The sequence below is a fragment of the Halichoeres trimaculatus genome, unplaced genomic scaffold, assembly GCF_033239565.1.
Source record: "Halichoeres trimaculatus isolate MK-OKI-2021-1 unplaced genomic scaffold, fHalTri1.1 fHalTri1_scaffold_10, whole genome shotgun sequence".
Classification (NCBI taxonomy): Eukaryota; Metazoa; Chordata; class Actinopteri; order Labriformes; family Labridae; genus Halichoeres; species Halichoeres trimaculatus.
In genome coordinates, this window is record NW_027437187.1 from 5,110,131 (window position 1) to 5,133,254 (window position 23,124).

Sequence of the window (23,124 nt, forward strand, 5' to 3'; positions counted from 1 at the left end):
ACAATCAAATCTTAAGTTCATTTGACCGAACCAAATGTGTTGATTGAACTTGTTAACTTCATTTCAAAGAACTTAATCTATTCAGGTGTGACCCATTGAAGCAATAATTTAAGTTGGTCCAACTGTTTTCTCTTTTTTTTCAGTGTAGCTTGAGAATGACCCTGAGTGAGGTCACGCCTGCACTTCATCATATATTTATAGGACTGTTGTTTTGTTTTCCTGAGGGAAAAGTTTTTAAGATAAGGGACCGAGGGGTGAGAATAGATTAGGAACAGGATGAGGGGGGTGCCGCCGAGGGGGTTCAAGTGAGGAAAAAAGAAGAGGGTTAAAAAGAAGAAACCTGAGTTTAAGGTACTTTTCTTTGGAGTCTTAAAGGATTTGTTGGGCTTCAGTATCACACACAGACGGACTTTGGTTCACACATAAAACCTCACAGCAGTCTCCCAAAAATTCACGATGGTATGACCAATTTCAAAGAGGGGATTATGATGGTGCAATGCCAATGTGTCACTGTGCAAGAAAAGCCTGGCTCCCCTCCACACACACACACACACACACACTCAGACACACACAAAGTTCTGCAGTTCTGCTGGACCCCTTTTTCTTTTTTTTCGCAGTCCTGATTTTCTTCGAAAGACAGGAAGGCAGAGACTTGTAACCAGAGAGGCCCAGAGGACTGTGTCACTCAGCACCCTCCTCTCCTCAGTCTCAGTCCTCCTCCCTGCACAGGACGCTCTCAGGCTCTGAGTCCTGGGAGAGCAAACACCGCTGCGTGAGGTCAAGCTCTCCTGGAAAGACACTGCTTTCGAATGCACTTGAAAGACAATATGAGAGTAAAAAAGATAAATATCTGGGCTGAGTACTGACCACCATGATTCTAAGTAGTTGCTATGATGTTAGAGGTCCAAAACAAACGGTTTAGCCCGGAGTAGTCTGAACCAGGCCGGGCTGAGCAGCACCATCTGCTCTGATAAATATATAAATAATCAGCTGCAGCTCATCAGAGCACATAGTGATTCAGGCTTGGCACAATATGACCTCAGTGCTGCCTTCTGTCTCATCATGAACTTTGTGTTTCACATTTCGAGCTCCCAACACTGACGAGGCGTTAAAAACAAAACAATAAGCACATTCAGACGCTCAGGGTGATCTATTTGTTATAAACAAGAGCTCACTGCAGGCCTGGATACAAAAACCTCCTGCCAAGAGGACTGTTTCTGCTCAGATCACAGTCTGAGACAGATCCAAGTGCTTAGTTTCAGAGCAGGGACACAGACAGAGAAATGTTAACAAGGTTCGCTTGCTTTTAGTGACTCACTCACAGCACAAACTCTCAAAGTGTATCTGCCATGAAAGAGGAAGCTCAAGAAATGTTACCTCAGATCATCTCTTAGATGCTGTGTATTTTTAATGTGATTAAAAATTCCTTAATCATTAAGTCGACATGGAATCACAGTTATATCGTAACTATCTACCCTCTCCTGAGAGCAAATCAAACACTTGTGAGTCCTCCAGTTTTGTCTGAAGTGGCTTGTTGTCCCACAGTATCCAGGCACTTGGACACTTGCAGGATGCTGAGACTGCAGTGGAAAATTGCCTCTGCAGGGTACACAAAATCACTAACAGATGTACACACACAGGCCCCCACCAAGGTACTCACATCACAAGCTACCAGTTTAATGCAGGTAATAGCACACAACTGGAAGAGATTAGGCATATGAGACAGCAGCCGTCTTCAGAGAACAACTCTGACATGACACACAGTGACAGACACTAGAGATGTAACACCAAGTCCTGTGACAGCTTCAATCAGTATTGAGGGAAGGCTCAAAGAATACTGAAACCTTTCATTTTTATCAATACAGAGCGCTGATTTGCCTTTTTCCCTTGTTGGACATCATTTCATCTCTTATGATGGACTCACACCAGATCCATGTCCATTCTGTCTCCACTCTGTGTGTTGACTGCGTGCTTTCTCATCTGTCCACCAACACTGGCTGCCAGGTCAGTACAGCACTTAGCAGGACTATAAAGTTTTCACCAAGCAGTCTGGTTTATTTTTTTAAGACTCTTCTTTGGTGTTTTTCAGTGTTTCCTGTTTGTTTTTGTTTGGTTCTTGTCATGTGTGGGTCTTTTTATGTTTTCTTAGTCCGGTTTGGATCAGTACGGTTTGGTACTAGGGGTGCATGATCACAATTTTCTGGCCGATCCCTGATCACCAATCTTTAAAAAGCCTGACCTGCCAATACCTATTTGGGCCGATACTAGTGGTGTAATGATCCATCGATATACATCAATACATCGATTGGTTAAGCAATGATCCAATCACATCGATGGAAAGTCGAAACATCAATCAACATCGTGGTCTTTAATGTACGCCTTTATTTTGAAATCCCGGACATGCATGTCTGTTTCCGGCTAACCGCATGTCGTTCTGAAGTTTCCTCTCGAGCCTCACGCACTCAGCGTATGAGACACACATTTGAACCTTTTCACTCTCTGACACGCCACGCCTGATATTTCTCCTGCTGTAAAATGTACTGTTTAGCCCCCACCGAGTCACGCCACTGTAGGCGAACATATTTTTTGCTGTAGCAAGACGCTGTTAGCATCACAGAGCTAAAAGGGAGCCAGACATATCGGCCAATCATAAAATAGCTCTCCTGTATCCGGGTAGGATACGGTCGACCTGACTGCAGAGGATGCATGCTGCACAGACGACAGGAGTGCATCATCAAACGACTGCAGTGAGTAATCTCATAATTTGATTTTGTAGCCACTGATTCATGAAATTTCATTTAGTTAAAAAGTAAAACGGCAAGAGCTTAGTGTCATTCTTCCTTCACATCGACTATTACACAGTGAAACAAAGTCTGATCACACTGACATACAAACTGTGGTTATCAGGCATCACAGTAAAAAAAAACTGTCAATGTTAAGTTAAGTTAAGTTGATAGTTCTAATTTTGAACAATAGAAATGTTTGGGTTTAATTAAAATCAAAACTTCACATTTTTGGTTTGATAGAAAATGGTCAAATGTTGGAGGTCAATAATAAAGTTTATGTAATCAGTAATTTTTAATTATAGTGTTGCATCATTACTTGATATAACAATCAAACATTACAGTTTAACAGTAAGACCCATAAGGTAATTGTGGGGGCAAAAAGCACCTTACCTGAATTTAACCAGTTTTAATTTTAAAACATAATTGGATCATACAGATGGCTATAATCCTCTACAAACTCACACCCAAAGGTCAGCACATTGTTCTACATTTCAGTAATAAAACTATCAAAATTGTTTTGTATGTCTTTCTTGCCTCAGGTGAAATGTTGCTGATAGTGTTCAGTGAGGACATAACATCGTCTTAAATCGATCGAAGGCCCCTGAATCGTATCGTATCGTATCGTATCGTATCGTATCGTATCGTATCGTATCGTATCGTATCGTATCGTATCGTATCGTATCGTATCGTGACAGACTTTGTGATATCGGCAAATATCATATCATTGTCCAAAGAATCGATATTGTATAGTATCGTCATGAAACTGGTGATTTACACCCCTAATATTTCTACACCTTGATGCCTGTCATCCACACAAACAATGTCTTCTTAAAACTCTGGCCAAAGTGAAGATTTGGAAATCTCCAGTTTCATGGTTTTGTGTGGACACCAGTGAAAGGAGTTTTTGTTTTCTCAAACATCACAGCTGAATGACGGGGGCTCTTTCTGATTGGCTAGCACAGGTCTTACGTCTGTAAAACACGGTGACTTCATTACGACGCAGTTGCTAGCAGCATAAAACAGAGGATAGGCATCATGTGGATGTCCTGAAAAAGGTCATTTGCAAACACATTCTGCTTTTTTTCTTAGTTTTAATTGGTGTAAGATGGCTACCTATCAAAATCTCCCATCCAGTGTTTACTCCTTACAAATCTTCAGGGGGGTCTAATACAACTTACATTTTCACTGCTGATCTTTCTTTTTGCTGCTTTTTTAACCTGAAACTTAATGATGTAGTGAAAGCTTCTTTCGTGTTCTCTAAAATAAAGACAGTTTATTAGCAGAAAGAAGAAATGAAAACACCAGGCTGTAGAAGAGGTTAAATAACATTAAAAACTGTTTTATGAGGTGATCTTTTCTCTAAAGCTTCACCATAAAGTGGGCTCTGACACCCTTTTAAAAACGTATCTAAACCCAGTGTGTGAACTGAGCGTGCTGTTACCTGTCTAACGGACAGTGACTCAGTTCAAAAATGTGTCTGTCTGCTGGCAGTGACCCCTCCTTGACCAGCAGAGCAGCTCTCATCGTCTCCAAAAAAAACCAGGCCCGGCTGCTCTTGAGTCCATCTTTGTGTTGGAGCTGCCGGCCTGGCGAGAGCAAAAGTTCCCACTGTTTGGCTTTTGATAGGTCCTGCTCATTGATCTGCAACTGGCTCCCAGCTCTAATGAATAATGAATGGCCATATTGTCATCGTGCACGGATCACATTTCACATGGCAACACAGCGCTCTGGTAATTAGCCAGGACTTTGTGCTGGCCTGAAGCTGGCTGTTCTGAACTTGCCAGCCACTGCAGTGCAGAACGAGAGGCTGCTGGAGCTGAACTGAAAGGGCACTGTATGAGTTCTGTCGAGAAGCTCATGATCACTTTGTTTCTATTTGTAAAAACCTTTGCTTTTGGAGCCTGGGTGTTAGTGTAGAGATATATCTTTTGCAGAAATGGAGCAGAAAGATGAAGAGCAGCTGGAAAGTAGAAAAGAGGAAAATGACTGTATGATGTCGGGTCTGGAGGAACAATTATACGTTAGTCGCTGTGCTCTATTTGACCTAGAAACTATAAAGTGTGCTTTTCAGTTGGAGGAGAGCTGTTTGACTGGTGATTTCACTGTGGAGACAGAGCGTGGAAACAGTCATCAACCCTCAAAGGAGTAAAGTGAACTGACTAACTCTTCTGACAAATCCTCTTGGCCAGTCACAAAAAGGTTTTTGGGCAATAAATGAACCAAATGTTCAAAGATTCATGACCTAATGTTGCCTCAATGACTACAACAGTATAATCAACACTTTTAAGTCTGCCCACAGCACTTTCATACTCATCCATTCACACACACTTTGCCTTTGACAGCAACCTGGAGTTCAGTGTCACAACGTGTAGACTGTATGAGCTTTCAACCTGAAAACAATGGGATGACCCACATTAACACTGAGCCTCAACTGTTTTAAGACTTCAAAAACTCCAATGAATGTAGAGTGGTTTCAGTTTTTTTGCAGATTAAAAGAATAAAATATGAAACACAAATAAACAACAAGGCTCTCCCTCATGTCTCAGTTCAGACGGACTTATTCTGGGCAGCATGACGCTGTGTGAAATCTGTCCAAACATGGCTGTTAAATTAATTCTCATGTGATGCAGGGGTTTCCAGTCATGACAACAGCTCCTCATAGAGCTGCTTTTAGCTCACTGATCATGAAAACCACCATTTAACTACAATATCACACAAACACAGTGTCCCTGCTTTGACAAAGTCCTTGGGCAAATTAAATATTCCCATGAAAATACAGAAATGAGGAGCAGTGACGTCACAGGACATGTGCTTGCTTTCATTTTTCTCCAAATCTGTTGAACAGATTTAACCGCCTTATAACAACACTTTCTAGAAAAAAATAAAAAACAGAACCTTCCTTTTTAGGAAACAACAAAAAGTTATCTTTTGCATACAACAGGGGAAAGATCTCAGGCCAGACAACTGGTTTCAGTGTTCAGACTCAGGCTCACAGGGATTGGCTGCCAGGATACATCCTGACTTTTAAGCCATGACTAGCATCAGTTTTTATTTGGTGTTTGCATTTACAGATACGTGTTCACATTCATGTATGCACAATTAAATCTTCCATATTATTTTACAAGGAATGGGTCAGTATCGAAACCAGGTATCCGTATCCGGCTGATACCCGCCTTATCTCAAGGTATCGGTATTCATGAAGGCTGCCAATACTCAAAAACATCTTGTATCTAGTAGTCCTTCTCGTTGGTTGTTGGGGCTACATTGCAGAAGTTTGACATCACGGCAAATATGCGTCAGGTCCTGTTCAGACAACATGAGATGCTTTTTTACCCCTTCCCCTTGGTTCTTGAAACAGAGAGTAACAGAAGCACTTGTCACATCTGTGACACTTAAATGGTCTCTCCAGTGTGAACTCGCAGGTGGACTTTCAGACGAAACGATCTGGAGTACCTTTTACCACAAACTGGGCAGAGATGTGGCCACTCTCCGATGTGGGTCTGAATGTGCACACTGAGGTGGGAGGCTTGTAGAAAGACCTTCCCACACTTACAACAGATGTAATTTCTCTTGTATGTGTAATTTCATGCATCCTTAGTTAGGGATAGGGATAGATGAAGGGGGAGGGGTAAGATTGAGAATAAGGACAGGCCCTAAGTTCTGAAACTCTAGGGTCTTGTTAAAAAAACATTACGTTCATTGGGTTGCCTGACACTCTAAGTTCACATGTCTTACTATATTATTAACAGATTAAGATTGTTAACACTGAACTTTTGTTGTTTTCTCCAAATGGTTTTTAAACCCAATGAACTGGGTTTTTATTGAAAATGTGTGCTTTTCTGTTGTATAATATCTGTGACCAAATAGATGTAGCGTTAGTATTTGTAACATGTACATCATCACTTTTGAAATAGCATTTATTAACAGTACAAAATTAACTTTACTTAGTTTTACATAAACTTTCATAAAAATTTAACATAAACCCTATGAGTAGTTTTACGTAAACCTGATTTTACAGCATTACATAAACTTTAGTTATTTAGTAAATTCTATTCGCTGCTTTTACATGAATTCTCTTTAGTCCATTAATCTCAGATTCATTTGATTGAATTACGTAAATTTCATTGTCTGATTTAGGTCAGAGAAACTTGAATCAATTGGATGGAAATTTTTCATGTAATTAAATTACCCAAATCAGACTAAATAGACCAAATAACTATTTAAGTGCAGGGAAGTTAACAGTTTAACTGTTTTATTCTGCACTTCAGTTCATGATAAAAAAAATAAAAAATTACTACGTTTGCCCCTCCGCGCATGCGCAGTACTCTCTGGAGAGCTGACTCCACTTCCTCCTTTCTTTGAGGGACAAACTTAAACAAGGTCTTCGTGAGTTCAGAGGTCAGTACAGCCACACAACGCTGTCTGGAGTGACAGATTGCAGCAGAGGACTAACCTGGAGCGGACCATGATGGAATATTAGTGAAAAACACAAGTTTTTGGACGATCAATGCAGTTTTAGGAGCAGCGCTGTCTATGCCCCGATGGATCCCATTTTACGGACGTCCGCTGCACGATTTTGTATCTAAATATCTCCTGAAGCACTGTTTGGATCAGGAAAGCCTTCTGGGTGAGTATTTTGTTCTGCTTTATTCTATAAACAATGTAAAAGCTGTATGAACCGAAGTTATCTTTTAAGGGGGAGTACTCGTACTGGTATCGTGTGAAAAAAAGTGGTATCAAACATACCTAGTTTTTAGATGTATTTACATATATTTGGATATTTGTTTGTATTTGTGGAATAACTCACACACATTTGGTTCATGAGTAGAATGAAATGTTGATGTCTTGTTTAATGTCACATTAAGAGGTTAAGGCCATACTAGTACAGAAGGGTATGGGCGTTCTTGAAGCATGTCAGATGTTGTCAACAATGAGGATGTCTTAGGATGTATATCCTGTGTTTTAAGTGTATTTGTTAACCTGGTGTTTATGTGTTACCTTGTCATGTACATTTATAGCATATCAGCAAACTCAAGTCAAAGCCTCTCCTGTTCCCAACAAAGCTAAAATTATCTCTATCCTCACTGAATAATGAGGAGGAAGAACTTGAAGTAGAAGAAGAAGAGTAAACAGCTCAGGCCTGAAGGTTTGGCCAGTTTGCTGGTTAAGTTTGCCTCGAGTAAGGAACACAATAACCCCGACTGCTCCGGTGCAGCTGCTCCTCGCCAACAAACAAGACTATGGCTGTGCTAGCCGAGCCTCTCCTAGATTATAATGTAGGTTACTGTGCCAAGCGCTGCTGAAAGAGAGAACCTCAAATCAGCAAATCTACTCTGAGAATGAAAAAGTAAAAGTTTTGAGGAATGTTTTCTAACTTTTCTTTTCTTACTGCATAAACAGAAGAAACAAACAGTATGAATTCTGATTACAATACAAGATAACTGTCTTATGTTTTCTCTAAAAGTGGTGGAAAAAAATCAATAATTTGGTCAAATAACAGCACATACTTCTCCATAAATAGCTTTTAATATTCTCAACCTTTCAGCTTACCTCTGTTTGATTTCCAGCTACTTTTAATCTTTTATTTATGTTTTTTATTTGTTTTTCAAATGTGTTGACTCTGTCTGCTCTTGTGTCCCCCAAAATCTAGGCTTCTCTTGAATGAATTACCACCTTTTTAATGAAGACTGTATGCTAAAATGGTTTATAATATGGTTTTAATCACTGACTTGTGGAGTGTCTAACTCTTATTTTAAAAAAGCAGGCATGTATGGGTTTATTTCTTGCTATGTTATCTCCATAAGAGTTTTTATTTTGCAACTAAACCCTGATAAGTGAAACTATGAATGTACTCTGTTCCTATGGCTCATAAGCACTCGTCTACAAAGTCAACTGATAGTCTTCAGTGACGTAACACAAGGTAAAAGTAAGTGGATTACGTCTGAGTCAGCGAAAGGTGTTCCCTTACCTGCAACAGGTGAGTCAGCTGTTATCACTGATACCAACACCATCATCCCCAAAAACAACAACGCACGCCGACTGTGTGAACGCATGAGAGCCTCAAGCATCGCCGTCAAACCCAGAGAGGAGACGAAACCCGGCATGGTGTGGAGGGAGGAGGTGGAGGAGGAGGAGGAGGAGGAGGGGAGGGTGAGGTCACGGCATTTCACCCAGTTATAAGATTCATTCCAAGAAGAGAGAGACGAACGTGTTGATAATGTCAGGGCTGTTATCTCCTTCAGTCTAGGCGTTCTTCATCCATAACACGGGCTCCAAGAATGAAGGAAGAGTGCTGAAAACAAAAGAGCAACAGTGTCAAAACAAAGAAGCCATGTTTACTTTCACTGCTTTGGCACAGCTCCATTAATAACGACTACACACTTTTCAGCTAGCTTGGGCTGGAATATAGAGCATGAGAAAATGCTAACTGAGACACCTGTTATGACTGAAACACATTTTATGCAAATATAATATCAAATGTTTTTTATGGAAAGAAACTGCTGCATATGTATTCACTAGAAGACAAAGGTCAATCTTACATTTCATTTTGTGGCTTTTTATTAATGAAAAAAAGTGTTAATGGGAACATTTGTGAACAATTCAGTCCATTGTATGTTTAAATTTGATGTTTAACACCTTTGTTTTGGGGTTTTTAAGGCATACATGAAAGTGAGTCTCTCCAATGAAAACCTTAAGACTCATAAGTCATAAGAGGCATCTTTCAACACACACACACAGTTTGTCTGGTAAAAGAAACCTCACGTTTACGCACGTGGAAAAACAGGATATTACCAGCCAACATTCATCGTGTTAGTCACATAAACACAATAAAGGCTTATTGATTCGTCATTGGAAAACATACTCCACACACACAGACAGCACACACAGACTCCATGTGTGTCTGCCTTCCAGCCTCTCTCCCTCTTTCTGTCTCATCATGACACAGTGCAGGCTCTTGTCCTACATCCCGTCCCGTTACTTGCAAGTTTAGCGGTCATGTGGCTCTCCATACAGCGACACAAAGCGGGTAACATGCCTCATTTTAATGCCGCAACACCATTCCCAAACTAGGCTGGCTTATTAATTGAGAACCGTGACACAAAGCTACACACACACACACGATATTTTCCCCCTTTGCCTCAGCCATTCCTGTCAGCCTGCTCATAGCTGCGCATTCAGACTTACCCCAAAACAAGGAGCTCCAACTCTGTCAGTCTCTTTGTCTGAAAATATCCTTCAGTGGAATTAAATGTTGGGCAAAGCCTCCATGAAACCTCCACCTGCTTGAAGTTATTTCAGTGTAGGCGTATCGTGCACGAGCTGGTCGCTGGCATTCATCTGACACTCTTTTGGTAACAGTTACCTTCTCCCGTCCTGAGGATTGGGTTAGTCCCGCCCCCCGGCTGATCTGATTAGTTTCTAATTTACCAATGCGCGCTCTCATTGGCTGCAGCTCGTTTCTGTCCGAGCGGGGTTTAAATACTAGGTTGTTCTGCCTCGGCTGGCGTCTGCGGCTTCCACGGCAACGTTGCCTCATACGATGATGCACTTAAAGTACGGCCATGGATGGTCATTTCACCGTCAGACCTTTATTAGCCCGAAAGAGTTCATGTACCTGTAACCCTTGAAGAAATCCTGTGAAGAGATATCAGACTGACACCGTCTTGCGTGTCCTGTAATTACCACTGTAAACTCATCTTATTTGCAAATCCATTTACATTTAACAGCCTATATAAACGCATTACATGCAGCACCCAAGACAACACGCCGAGCATGCACGCTTCGTTTCTGTGCCAAATGATGTCTACAGAGAGATGTTTGCCCCACATGGAGCAGATTTAGGGATAGGGCTCCCTAGTGTAAGCTGTAAATATTAAAAAAAAAATGTTCATCAAGCTTTAGAGGCAGAAAAAAGAAAGCTAATAACGTCAGCCTGTTTTCATGCGTCAACATTTCGGTGCACAGCGCCATCGTGTGGCAAAATGAGCGCTTTAGTTTAGCTGTCAACACCCATCAAGCCCTTCTACACATGTAATGGGTCCAATGATGATTTGCATTTTGTCGGCTTACCACTATCATTTATCTCACTTTAAAGCGCAGAGTAAAATTTCTTCAGTGTCATGCCTCCTTATATTTAGAAAAATACCTTCATATATTATAGATGACTGATTTAATGACCAATTGTATCACTTCTAAGCTTAATCAAAACTAAATTACTGTGAAGCACAAACTCTTGGTGTAAACAATCTAACACTGTGGTTCCTTTTAAGTATGGGGTGTCATGACCCACTGATGTGGGGTCACAAAATGCTTATTTCATAATCCATTCAGTATTGTTAACATAAAAAATGGGGCCATATGTTGTCAATTTTTTCAGTTATTCAATCAGTTTTCATCTAATTTTGGATTGACTTATGTGCTTTCCCACAGCATAGTATCACTGGTCTCTGGCTGCACCGTTTTGGAGCTGAAAAGTCTGGAAACCCCTGATGTAGCATACTTGTGTTCACATCTAATAAGCTTCATCTTACACAACTAGTAATACCAACCAGTTTGTGTATGAATTATTTTCAACTCTGTAAAAACTGACCCATCAAAAACCAGCTTTGACAAAAAAATATATATAAATAAATAAATCATTATTTTTTCTATTTTTTTAAACTGAGATGTATTTTATATTCATATTTACATATATGTATTTTATATTTTCAGCTCATTTTAAACAATGGACTGCTTTGGGATTGTAATTTAGAAATGGCAAAACTTTCTGAGCAGATTTTCCCCTAAACTGACAAACTGTGTCACAGCTTCAGATGGTAACTTTAATCTTGTAGTTTATTTTTTTTTTTTAAGTTTTTTTTGTGTTCCTCTATAAATCAGATCTTGTGATGTAGCATTGGTGGGTGTATGTGTCTCTGAGAACTATGTATTGTGTTTTGATAAAGTGAATCGAACAAAGTAACCTTTTTTTGTCCACAACTGCACTTAAAGTCATACATCGGGCTGCTCTTTGGTCCATTTAAAACATTGTATGGAGAGTTTAATGAACTAGAGCTCACAGATAACAAAAAATGCTTCAGAAATCAGGCTGAAATGAATCAGATTTGATCATGGAGAGTGGTGCACTGAAGTCTGTGAACAACCACAGAGCACTAAAACATGTGTTTTCACTTCATGTACCTGAGTGTGTCTCTTTAAGGACTGTGTGGTCATGTACAGAGCATGCTTATTTTCCAAAGGTTTGCTTTATTGTGGGAAAAGCGACACCTTAAATATTCTAACATTTGAGGTTTGGTGACGTAATGAACTTCCCAGAATACGCTCACAAACAGACACAATAAGTGAAAACACCTGTGGGGTTTGCTCAGCTTTGACTCTATTTTCAGAGGCAGGGGACTGTGCTGACATTTTGGAAGAGCTCAAAGTGTGTGAAGGTGTGTTCCAACAAATAAGATAATCCTCGACATCTGTTTCCATCAATTAATTAAGACAATAAAAGTGTAATTTACTCCAGAGTCATTACTTATAAACTAAAATGTTTCAAAAAAAAAAAAATCTTTAATCTTTATGATAAAAGTTAAAAGAAATTTAAAAAAAAAAAAAAAAAAAGATAAAAAAACGTGTTTTTAGATTACTTTTTGTACTTTTTTAAATAATCCAGATGTTCTTGTTATGGCCAGGGTTACTTCCCTTCATTTTTCCGTTTCTCACCTTTTTTCCCCGCACACACCTGTTCCTCCTTTGTCAGTAGCCAGCTGTGCTTTTACCAACCGCCAGATTATCTTTGTCAATTAATGTTTATGAGCTTCTTTCTTTCTTTCTTTCTTTCTTTCTTTCTTTCTTTCTTTCTTTCTTTCTTTCTTTTTCTTTAGTTTTTTTTTAAATTATTATTATTCCTTTGTTGTCATTTTTTTTTTATTCCTTTGTTGTTTTTTGTTTCTTGTGTTTGTTTGCCTGTTTTGTGCCACTTACTTTAGATTTCAGATTAGGATTATTTGGATTAATCCTTTTGGGATTTGTTTGCCTCTGCAGATGACTTTATGTGTATGAGCACCTGGACTGTTTGGTTAAGAACGTTAACTCCTACTCCTTCTCCTACCCCGACTTTTTTTCTTCTCTGAATTGTCACAAATATTATATTTTGAGTCTGGGGATTTATTTAGACAGTATGAACATCTTACCTGGGCCATAGAGAAACAGGACTGGACTATTGCTCAGTGGTTCACTTTTCAGATGAAAACTAGTTTTCATTATGTTTGTGAATCAAGGACCCAGAGTTTGGGGAAAGTGTGGAGAGGCTCAGGGTCCAAGCTGCTTGAAGTCCAGAGTAATGTCTCCACAGTCAGCGATGGTTTGGGGGGTCATATCATCTGCTGGTGTTGGTCCACTGTGTTTGCTCAAGTCCAGAGTCAACACAGACATTTACCAGGAAACTTTGGAGAACTTTGTGCCTGCCGTTAAGTTTTATGGAGAGGCTGATTTCATTTTCCAGCAGGACTGGGCTCCTGTCCACAGCGCACAAACAACAACCAAATGTTTTTATGATAAAGCTGTGCTCCTTTGTGTGAACTCTCCTGACCTGAACCTGGTAGAGAATATCTGGGTCAAAACAGTGGTGTGCACAGCAATTTTGAAGGGGGAAAGAGAAGAAGAGGGACATTTATTGTGCATTTTTGCTGTCTATCATATTTTAACCAGCCACTGGGACAGTTTGTGCATTTTTTTTCCACCCGACACTGTTAAAACTGTAATTTTACAGGAAATGATCTGTAATTTTTAACAGATTGTTCCTGTTTTCTAAACAACAAAATGCTAGTAGATTTAAAGATATTTTCAGTTATTTCACACAGTCAAAATTTTGTTATGGTTATTAATCCTTAATTTTTAAAGTATTTTTTTTCTGTTATTCAAAAACATTATACAAAACTGTAGAATTACAAAAATTATCTGTAAAATAACATCCTGGATGTTTTTTAGGTATTATGCCAATAATAGCGTAGAGCTGGACCCTGTACCCTCTTCACTTATGGTTGCAATTTACTGTTTAAAAAAAAGAACAAAGTGTAAAAAACAAACAAACAAACAAAAAACAGTCAAAGCATTGGCAGCAAAGTTTCCAGACAGATACCAAAAAATTACATTTAAACACTGTAAAATTGCAAAACTACAAATTAACTGTAAAAATTAAAGACTACAGTCAAAATTACAGTCAAACACTGTAACATAATACTACTTTTAAAAAAACTGTAAAAATACAGGAATGCATGTTTTTTAATGAGAGAAAAACAAAAAACCTCCTAACAGAACACACTGCCCTTCTCTCAAAAACACTTTCCTCTCATGATGATTATTGACTGTTTTCTAGAATAAATAATTTATATACAGAGATTAACCTAAAGAAATCTGTCTTTTGGCTTATTTCATATATTATTTTACAGCGTAAAGGACATTTATAAACTATGAAATACTGTGTTTTAATCTATTTTGACTGTAAAATCTAGTCCTGTATTTTTACAGTTATTTTATGTAGTCCCATGTTTTTGCTGTGCCTGACCGTAATGTTACAGTATATCTCTGGAAACTTTGCTGCCCGTGCTTTTGCTGTTTTTTTTTCCAGATTTTTTTTACAGTGAAAAGGGCAGTTTAATGTTTTGCCAACCACGAGGGCAATACAGCGCGCTTCTTTCAACAATTGAGCCATGGGGGGTGATGTGATCTTATGTATATGTATATATACATCTATGTTTGTGTAGAATAATTTGTTCTACGGGGATGCAAAGTGGCGCAATGGTTAGCGCTGCAGCCTCACTGCAAGAAAGGTCACTGGTTCGATTCCCAGCTTGGCCTGTGGGCCTTTCTGCGTGGAGTTTGCATGTTCTCCCCAGGTCCTCCGTCTTCCTCCCACATTCCAAAAACGTGTTCATCAGGTTAACTGACACTCTAAATTGTCCGTAGGTGTGAGTGTGTGCCCGAATGGTTGCCTGTCTCTGTGTCAGCCCTGTGATTGGCTGGCGACCAGTCCAGGGTGTACCCTGCCTCTCGCCCAATGACAGCTGGGATAGGCTCCATCCACTGAAACCCTGTACAGGATAAGCGGTATAGAAAATGAATAAATTAATGAATTTGTTGTACAGACAGGATCTGTTGGCATCTTGTTGTAGTTTTCTCCCGCTTTTTTTTTTTAATTTTTTTAAATTCTTAAACTTCTCTTATTTTGCAGAAAAGCCTGCTGATCATTTATTTTTATGTCTTAAGATTTAACAATTTAAAACTTGGAAAAAAAATAGTTTACCCTTTAAACCAAATTACCAAAAAACTTAACTTTTTCATGGTATTCTTATTTGTTGAGATGTTCCTGCGTGTATTTGAGTTCAATAAGAAATTCTTTCACACGTTTTAGTACATAAAGAGACAGTTCGCTCAGGCACTGACTCTGAATCTCAAACATACACACACAAACAATAAACACAGTGGAGGACAGGAGACTGCTGCCGTGACTTAACAGTTTAATGTAAATCCAAGACAAAGTGTGATTACATTTCTACACATATACAATATGCATATGTGAGCATACAAATTCTCATTAATAACTCGATTCACCTCGGAGACCGAAAAAATGATCAAAAGTAACAGTGAATAACAAGCTATAACATAGTTCACCACAACGCGAGCCCCTTCTCACCCTACAGTTAGTAAAGAGGACAGTTCAAATAATAACTCTAGTCTTCTATTTGACCAAGCTGCTTGTCTGTTAAAATCCTCCCGTAAAATTTACAATGCTATCATTAGTTTTTTGAAGCCTAATATAAATTCACTCCATTTTTCTACAACGAAAATGATTAAGAGAAGCACACAACATCATAATGGTAACACAAGCGCTTAGTAGCAAGTACTCAACTTGTTAGGAGGTTTAATTAATCCTTCTTCTTATTGTCAATATTATATTTATTTAAACATTCTATAAAGCCAGTAAAATATCCATTCTCATAACATACTCAATAATATTAAGCTAAGGAACAGGGGATACATTGAACGCTACATCAACAGATTGAAATAATGAGACATCACACCCCGATAAGCCAAAGTAAATAAGAAAAAGACGATGAACAGAGGAGTATACTAGGAAATACTGCAGCACACATTAGCTTAATCCACAAAGAATGAGATTTTACACCACTGAGAAACCATACAGCAATGGACACAACAGGGGGTCAGGGCTTGATGCGCTCTTAGGTTTTCAGAAAATGATAAACTTGCATGAAAAGATCCGTGCAAGAAGCTGTTTAAGACTTTGACCTGCAGAAATTTACTGCAAGGCTTTTAAAAAGAAATGTACCGAAAGGGATCGCAGCTTTGACCTGACCTCGAGCTCCAGATGATCGTTTCTCGAGTTCAAACGGTCAAATCTGTTTCTGAATGCAGCTTTGGTCTACCACCTCCAGGTCACATTTATTGAAACCAAAAGAATCAATTACCCTCGGCCTGAAATCTCTCTGAGAGCGTGATTGGAAAAGCTTCATTTTAGCTTTGTAGAGCAGGATCAAAGATCTTAAATTACAAATGAGGGATTCAAGGCTGCGGAAAAGTTTCCCTTTCTACGCCTCGCTTTCATCAAGGGTAAATTAAGTTTTTAAATCAGTTTTGGTTTTAAAATTCACACCGTGTGTTCACTGTAAATGAAGGCATCAAACCTTGACCTCCTCACCCTGAATTCCCCCAAGGAGTAGCCAGCAAAAGGAGCAAACCTCCTCAAACAAGGTTAAATTAAAGAAAAAAAACACACTCTCATTCAGAAGGGCTTTAAGAATGCTTGTGTAGCAGGATTATGAATTTCCCGGTGACAGAGAGTGATCCACCTAACACCTGTTCCTGACCCCAGTGCACTTTGGGACTTTACGTAAGGATTCAATAGGTGCAAGTGTGCAGAATGGTGGACTCCTTGTGGAGGTTGAAGTGAAATTTTGAAGAAGAATAAAGCATCACAGTGCCTCACCATGCTCTCAGGAATGTTTCCCAGTGTTTCCAGAAGCTTCTGCACAAACACCGTGAGCAACGCTGGAAGTTTGGGTGTGTTTCATCACAGAATGCCAGGCTTCATTCAGACTGAGATACTGCCTTATTGACTCCCCTCTCTAATTCTAATGTCACCTTTGACTTTGGAGGTATGATGGTTATTTGGAAGGCAGTACTCTAACAGTTAAGTCGCCAGCTGGGAAGGCTATGCTAACCTCGACAACACGAAACATTTTCACACTCTACGTAAGCACATTTTGGTAATTGTAAGGTCACTCGATCTACGCTTATGCTCACATTTCTGATTCCCCTTTCTTATAAAACACAAAACATTGGTTATGTTAAACAGAGTATGCACAAAGGTATCATACACATCAAGTCATTTTCCACAATGTTGCACAAACAGGGCTTCTCTGAACTGGTTCGATTTGAGAAAACAGTGATGATTTGACATCCCTTCTCGTGGGGATGGAGGAAACTTGACGTGAAGTCTCTTCTCTGGGACTCTGCTGGAGATCGGGTGTAATTATTGCATCATGCATGGCCACAGACGGTGTAGAAATCAAACGGTCACCCACTGAGAAATATCTAAAGCCATTTCAGATGTCACAGGTCACATATTACATTCATTTTGTGCAGGTGACCATATTTTAAAGGTATAGTTGGTACATTTTTGATTAATAGTTTTTACAGATCATTCTATTCAATGGCACGCTAATGTAAAAACAAAAGGGTTTTTCTCTTTTTACAAATTCATTTTCATACAACACCAATAAAGCTACAATACAACAACGTAATAACAAAGAACTGGCTTAATAATTTGGAGAGAGGTTAGATAATTATTGATCATTCAATGTCGACTGGGGCTGAGAATGAGGAGCCGTGACAGTGAAAGAGAAAAGCTTTAAAACAGACTGCAGCTCTGTCCAGATTCAGTCCAAATAAAACACCTGCGCTGATCGCTTTAGGTATGTTCATCCTCCCTGTGTACTTTTACGTCATACGCACACACGCACTTGCTCTGGGGTTAAAATGCAATGTCCTCAAAAGCACTTGTAAAGCATTTAAGGATGACTCCAGAAGTTATTGCCTGCCTGCTTTGTGGAGGATTGCTTGTTCTGCTGTGTGCTGTACAGGATCAATCTGCTGAATTCTTTGGTGGGGAGGAGCAAGAAAAGTCCGAGAGTGATGTGGGTGCTGTCCCAGAGCGGGACAGGACAGCAGTGTAGCGTGGGTAACACCAAATTCCCTCAAACAGTGGAATGTTTCAGTAGTCTGTCTCATAACAGAGGACCTAAAAGATATCAAATGGAAAAATCATCTCCCTTATGCCTGTGTGCTTCCACTCTGAAGCCCTGGAGGAAAAGAAGTAGATACAATAAAATCAAAACACAAAAACAGAACAGAGAAGAATGATGTAACCAGCGACGTACTTTGTAATCACATCTTTGACTGTCCGCACCTGAGGCTCGCATGCTGGACCTGACAGGGAGTGGAGAGTTTGGGGAAACAAGTACCAGGATGACAGACCTCTCTAAGGGACGTCAAACTCCACCCATCTACACCAGCCTCATTGGATTATCATCAAACTCACTATCATCAGCAGTGTCTCGCAACACTTTACACAGGTGCACCCATCTCCGAGGAATACTAAATATCTGTACATCATCCTCCAGGTTACGAAGTAGAAATGAGCCTGACATATAATAAACACACACACGCACACACACACACACTCTGATAAAACACCCACAAGAATTATTGCAACAATCTCTAAAAAGAAACACAACATGTACTACAGCCATGTCAAAAAGATCATGTTAAGTTAACGAAAACAAAAGAGGAAGAAAAATCACTTCAAATGCAACTACTATGGCAAACCATGAAGGATGGAGGAGGGGGAGGCTTCACTAAAACATCAGCAGACGTCATGTGCTCGAAATCGAGGGGACGAATGACGGAGAATGTTTGAACAATTGGCTACAAGAAGAAAAAAAGTGTTTGTTAAATCAAGCAGCAAACACTCAAAGCGACAGCCCTATTGGTTCTCTAAGTGTTCAGGTATCCCGTTCAGCTGGCGTGGCAATGTCTGTGGTGTACCTGGTTCGAAGACAAATGGACAGTGACAACTAATCGTGCCCTTCCAGGTGTACGCTACAGTGTTTCCCTTCTGTTCTGCTCCTGCAGCTGCTACCCAAACCTCAACAAAATTATTATCTTTGCAAGAAATGACAACTACAGAAGGATTCATCGAGTGTGCGTTCAGGTAGAGTACCGACCGCCCGGGCTCAGTGTTACTATCAACCTGCTCAGTGCCAACTTGCTACCATTTTAGTCCCATTTAAGGTAGAGCGTTCCCCCCGCTGCCCTCCTCAGTCTCTACCTAAACTGACCCTACGCTTTCAACCAGCCCCTCTCTCGTGCCTACACAGTATCTCTCTCGGACAACCCTCCGAACTCTGTCTCCTTGTCGCTGCAGCCCGGCTATCTCCAGCCTCACAGCTTCACCCTCGTGGCAGCAATCACTTTCTGTCAGGCCCTTCTCTCGGACTAGCTCATAGCCTTAAAAAAAACGACCTCTACTGTGTCTCAGACCTTGTACTGTAACTCATTCCCTTTACATGAAGCTAAATCTCTGCTCTGTGATCACGGTGCATGATTCCCCCAATGGGATTTATATATAAAAAAACAAATATATTCCAAACTAAAGCCACATTTTGGGTGATCAAGGTTTACAGCTACAGCTCTACTGTACATTTCATATTTACATTAATATCCAGAGCAAATGTAACAAGAATTTATCTGTGACTTTGGTAAGTACCCCAGGCAAGTTATCTCATGCACACATAATAAAAAACTCAGCATGAAATCGACTCTGACGTCGCTCTTCATCAGCTTTTGTCTGCTGTCGTTATGGGCAAGAAACAGCAAGGGCTGAGCCTACACCTGGAAGAGAGCTACAACTGCCCCGACGGGGATGTCAAACCAGGGAAACATGTGTCTATAAGTTCAGCTAGAGTCTCTTGCGGCTTTCAGGATCCAAGCCGAGTAAACTGTGTCGTTATATCTGTAAGGCACTACGAGGGAAAAATGTCAAAACCTAAAGACCGGAGAGGGTTTTGAGGAGGTGGACTACACACGCATGGCTGACAGTAGCACACACAGACAATCACGTTGTACATGCCTATGTTATTATAACCACTTTGTGCAATCACATTGAAAAAGAGGAACAAAAGATCTATTGGTATAAGGGGAAAGAAATTCCTCTTAAACGAACAGGTGCAGACTGCTACATTCTAAGAACGGGGCCCAGCTAAGACACCTAGCTAAAACTGAAGTATCCTCGTAAAGGTGAAACAGAAAGGAAAAATATCTATAAATACACTAAAAAGTTTGTTGTCTTCTGTTGGTTGTATTTCCAGGAGCCTCCTCGGCTGGAGAAGGTGGAGTGGGAGGAGTTTTTCCCCTCTTTTCTCCCCACACCACGAATGATTTGGAAATATTAAGACAGTTCAAGGCCATCAATATTTTTTCTTTGAAGAGCAGCAGGTTTCCGTATTTCACCTTCTCCCAAATCTCTTGGGAATCTGAACTTCCAGTCAGTAACCCCTGTTCAGCAGTCATGTCTTCTCCACTTTAAGAGGGGGAAACGAAAAGAAAAGAAAACAGAAATCCTCCAATGTCCCAAAAGGCCTGTTTCAAACTTCCCTGGAAAACCAATGAGACATCAATTCCTCATAAAGTAAAGCAAAGGAAAACAAACAAACGCAGAACTGGCCCTTTCAGGGAAAGAAAAGGAAGAAGAACTGAACAGTACCCCTCTGAAATCCAACCCCATCTTTCCCTTCAGGAGGAGCTTGATTCTTTTTACTCTTTTTCTCTCTGTCGTTTCATCTTCAAGTTATACGTGACAGTTTCATGAGGATTGCATGTTCCTCTGTCTCTGTGTAAGTCTGAGGTCGAGGAGAGGAGGTTTCAGGGCAGATGGGACTTAGGTGGGTTGGGGGGAAGCAGCAGAGCTGGGTCAGGCTCTCCAGTGTCAGTCTTCTCTAGAGGTAAGGGTACTGGTTGACCTTGGTGGGGCTCAGCGGGTATCCAGTGTAGACAGTGGAGGCGGGCGAGGCGCTAATGTAGGCCTGGTGGGCGAACTGGGCCTGGTACTGGCTGTGGTGCAGGGTGGGGGAGGGCAGCACACGGTGGCCCATGCTGACGGGGACCTGATGGACGATGCTGGGCGGGTAGCTCCCGTGCTGGACGGCGTGCCGCGCTGAACCCTGCGACGCCACCAGGTGGGCCACGGTGCCGGTGGAGCCTAGTGCAGCGGGGGCCGTGTAGGTGTAGAGGTGGGGCTGGCTGGGCAGATGTGCGGCCGTCAGGTGCGGGTGGCCGTTGCCTGTGTGGGAGGGGCTGTTGTGATGGAAGGAGTAGGGGGCCTGAGCGGCGATGGTGGGGGTGATGTAGGCCTGCTGGCGTCGGTGACCTCCATTTCGCTCAGCTACCATGTGCTGCTGGGCCTGAGAGAGGAGGAGAAAGGAAAGGAAAGGAAAGGAAAGGAAAGGAAAGGAAAGGAAAGGAAAGGAAAGGAAAGGAAAGGAAAAACCTTAGTTAGTACGACAAAGTGCTACGAGTAATTTGGCTGCAGGTTCTGCCGTTCAGTGCAAGAATTTGTTTTTGGCTAACCACATTTATTTTCTGCAACAATATTTAACTTTCAACATCATTCAGTTATTAGTGCTAAAAAATCACTAAGAGCTGGGTCTGAGACCTTCTGACTCATTCTACCCCTGAGGACAAAGAGGAGAAGGCTCAGATTAAGGGTCTAAGTGTTCCCTGAACAGATGACTCTTCAGAAATCTCTTAGAGTAGAAAGGAACTCTGTGGAACATATAGTTAGGTATTTTATTCCACCATTTGGGAACAACAGAGGAGAAGAGTCTGGCTAGTGATTTGGAGCCACGCTGGGATGGGAGCACTAGGCGTCTTTCACAAGCAGAATATAGTGGACCAGAAGGAGTGTAGACCTGGATGAGGGACCTCAGGTAGGCAGGAGCTGTTCTTGTTAATGTTTTGTAAGTCAGAAGAAGAGCTTTGAATTTGATTGGAGCTGCAACTGGTGACGTGTTGTTTTGGGCTGGTTAAAGACCAAACATGCTGCTGCATTCTGGGAAATCCTAAGGTTTAAATGGAGGCCTGCTAGGAGAGAGCTGCAGCAGTCGATGTGTGAAATCACAAGGGCCTGTACCAGAAGCTGCGTGGCCTGTTGTGTCAGGTAGGGTCTGATCCTCCCGATGTTATAGAGGGCAAATCAACAAGATCGAGCAATCGAGGCCACATGAACCTTAAAGGTCAGCTGGTCATCAATCATCACACCCAGATTTCTGTCAGAGTTTGAGGAAACAAGTTGATTGGAATCAAGCAGGACATTGATCTGTGGTTGAACCTAGGGACACGCTGGAAGGACAGAACTAAGACTTCAGTCTGACCCGAGTCCTGGTTTTCAGGGGTCTGACTGCAGCACTGACTGCATTAAGCAAAGTCACCTTACTCTTTCTCCCATTAACTTCACCTTCTGACAGAATGAATAAGTGAGTCTACTCACACAGATTCTCACATCAATGTTTAAATGTTGGGACCAACCTGGCTGAGATTAAGAGGCTGCTGCTGGAGGGGGTGTGGCCCTGAGCGCTGTCGGTAGGACCCGCCTCCAGCCACGCCTCCTGCTATGTGGTTATTGCCAGACAGCACTCCGTTGGAGGACTTGAACTTGTAAGCTGAATTCAGATGGTTCATTGCATCTGTAAAGAAGAGGAGACACTTTGGTTACGTCAGAAGAGGCATGTTGAAAACATCACTGCCTTCCACAGCGTGTGCTGTGGGTCCTTTACCTGGCATTAGCCGCTCACACTCGCTGGGGGCCTCAGTGTTTTGGGTTTTGAGAGGGGGAATGATGATGGTGCGTGGGTTCCCGTTGTTGTAGTTGTCCAGGATGGTGGTCTTTGTGTCGTAGCTGTTGTTGTTGGGGGGTCTGGACTCCACAGTGTAGGGGCTGTTGTTGCTGGAACAGTCAGAGTCGGGTGAATCGTGGACCGTCACGCAGCTAATGACATTCTTCCGCTGCTTCGAAGATGTTCTGGAGAGAATGGGGTCACAGAACAGTAATTATGAGTCAACACATTCAAAAGTTTTCCTGTTAGATAAAACCAGCTGTTACTGTTGGAGTCAGAATCTATGTCATCATGTTGCAGCTGTGGACCCAGAACATATGATCTAATTTTATTAACCTTTATTTAATCATGAAAAGACTCGTTCAGGTGAAAAAATCTCT

At 41.1% G+C, this 23,124-nt stretch overlaps 2 protein-coding genes across 6 annotated transcripts in view; both read right to left on the minus strand.

Moving 5' to 3' along the window:
• Nucleotides 1-10,144, minus strand: part of LOC141796398 (UPF0606 protein KIAA1549-like) — a 76,070-nt gene extending 65,926 nt beyond the window's left edge. For all 3 annotated transcript variants that reach the window (XM_074677484.1, XM_074677485.1, XM_074677483.1), the window contains exons 1-2: nucleotides 9,972-10,144; nucleotides 8,755-9,078 (exon numbers count right to left, since the gene is read on the minus strand). In XM_074677484.1, the coding sequence (XP_074533585.1) occupies nucleotides 8,755-8,890 (136 nt within the window). In that variant the 5' untranslated portion in view covers nucleotides 8,891-9,078; nucleotides 9,972-10,144. The remainder of the gene's footprint in view (nucleotides 1-8,754; nucleotides 9,079-9,971) is intronic.
• A 5,137-nt stretch (nucleotides 10,145-15,281) lies between these two features.
• The window catches only part of hipk2 (homeodomain interacting protein kinase 2), a 120,156-nt gene continuing 112,313 nt past the window's right edge, over nucleotides 15,282-23,124 (minus strand). For all 3 annotated transcript variants that reach the window (XM_074677315.1, XM_074677314.1, XM_074677313.1), the window contains exons 13-15: nucleotides 22,685-22,929; nucleotides 22,437-22,594; nucleotides 15,282-21,313 (exon numbers count right to left, since the gene is read on the minus strand). In XM_074677315.1, coding sequence (XP_074533416.1) covers nucleotides 20,849-21,313; nucleotides 22,437-22,594; nucleotides 22,685-22,929 — 868 coding nt within the window. In that variant the 3' untranslated portion in view covers nucleotides 15,282-20,848. The remainder of the gene's footprint in view (nucleotides 21,314-22,436; nucleotides 22,595-22,684; nucleotides 22,930-23,124) is intronic.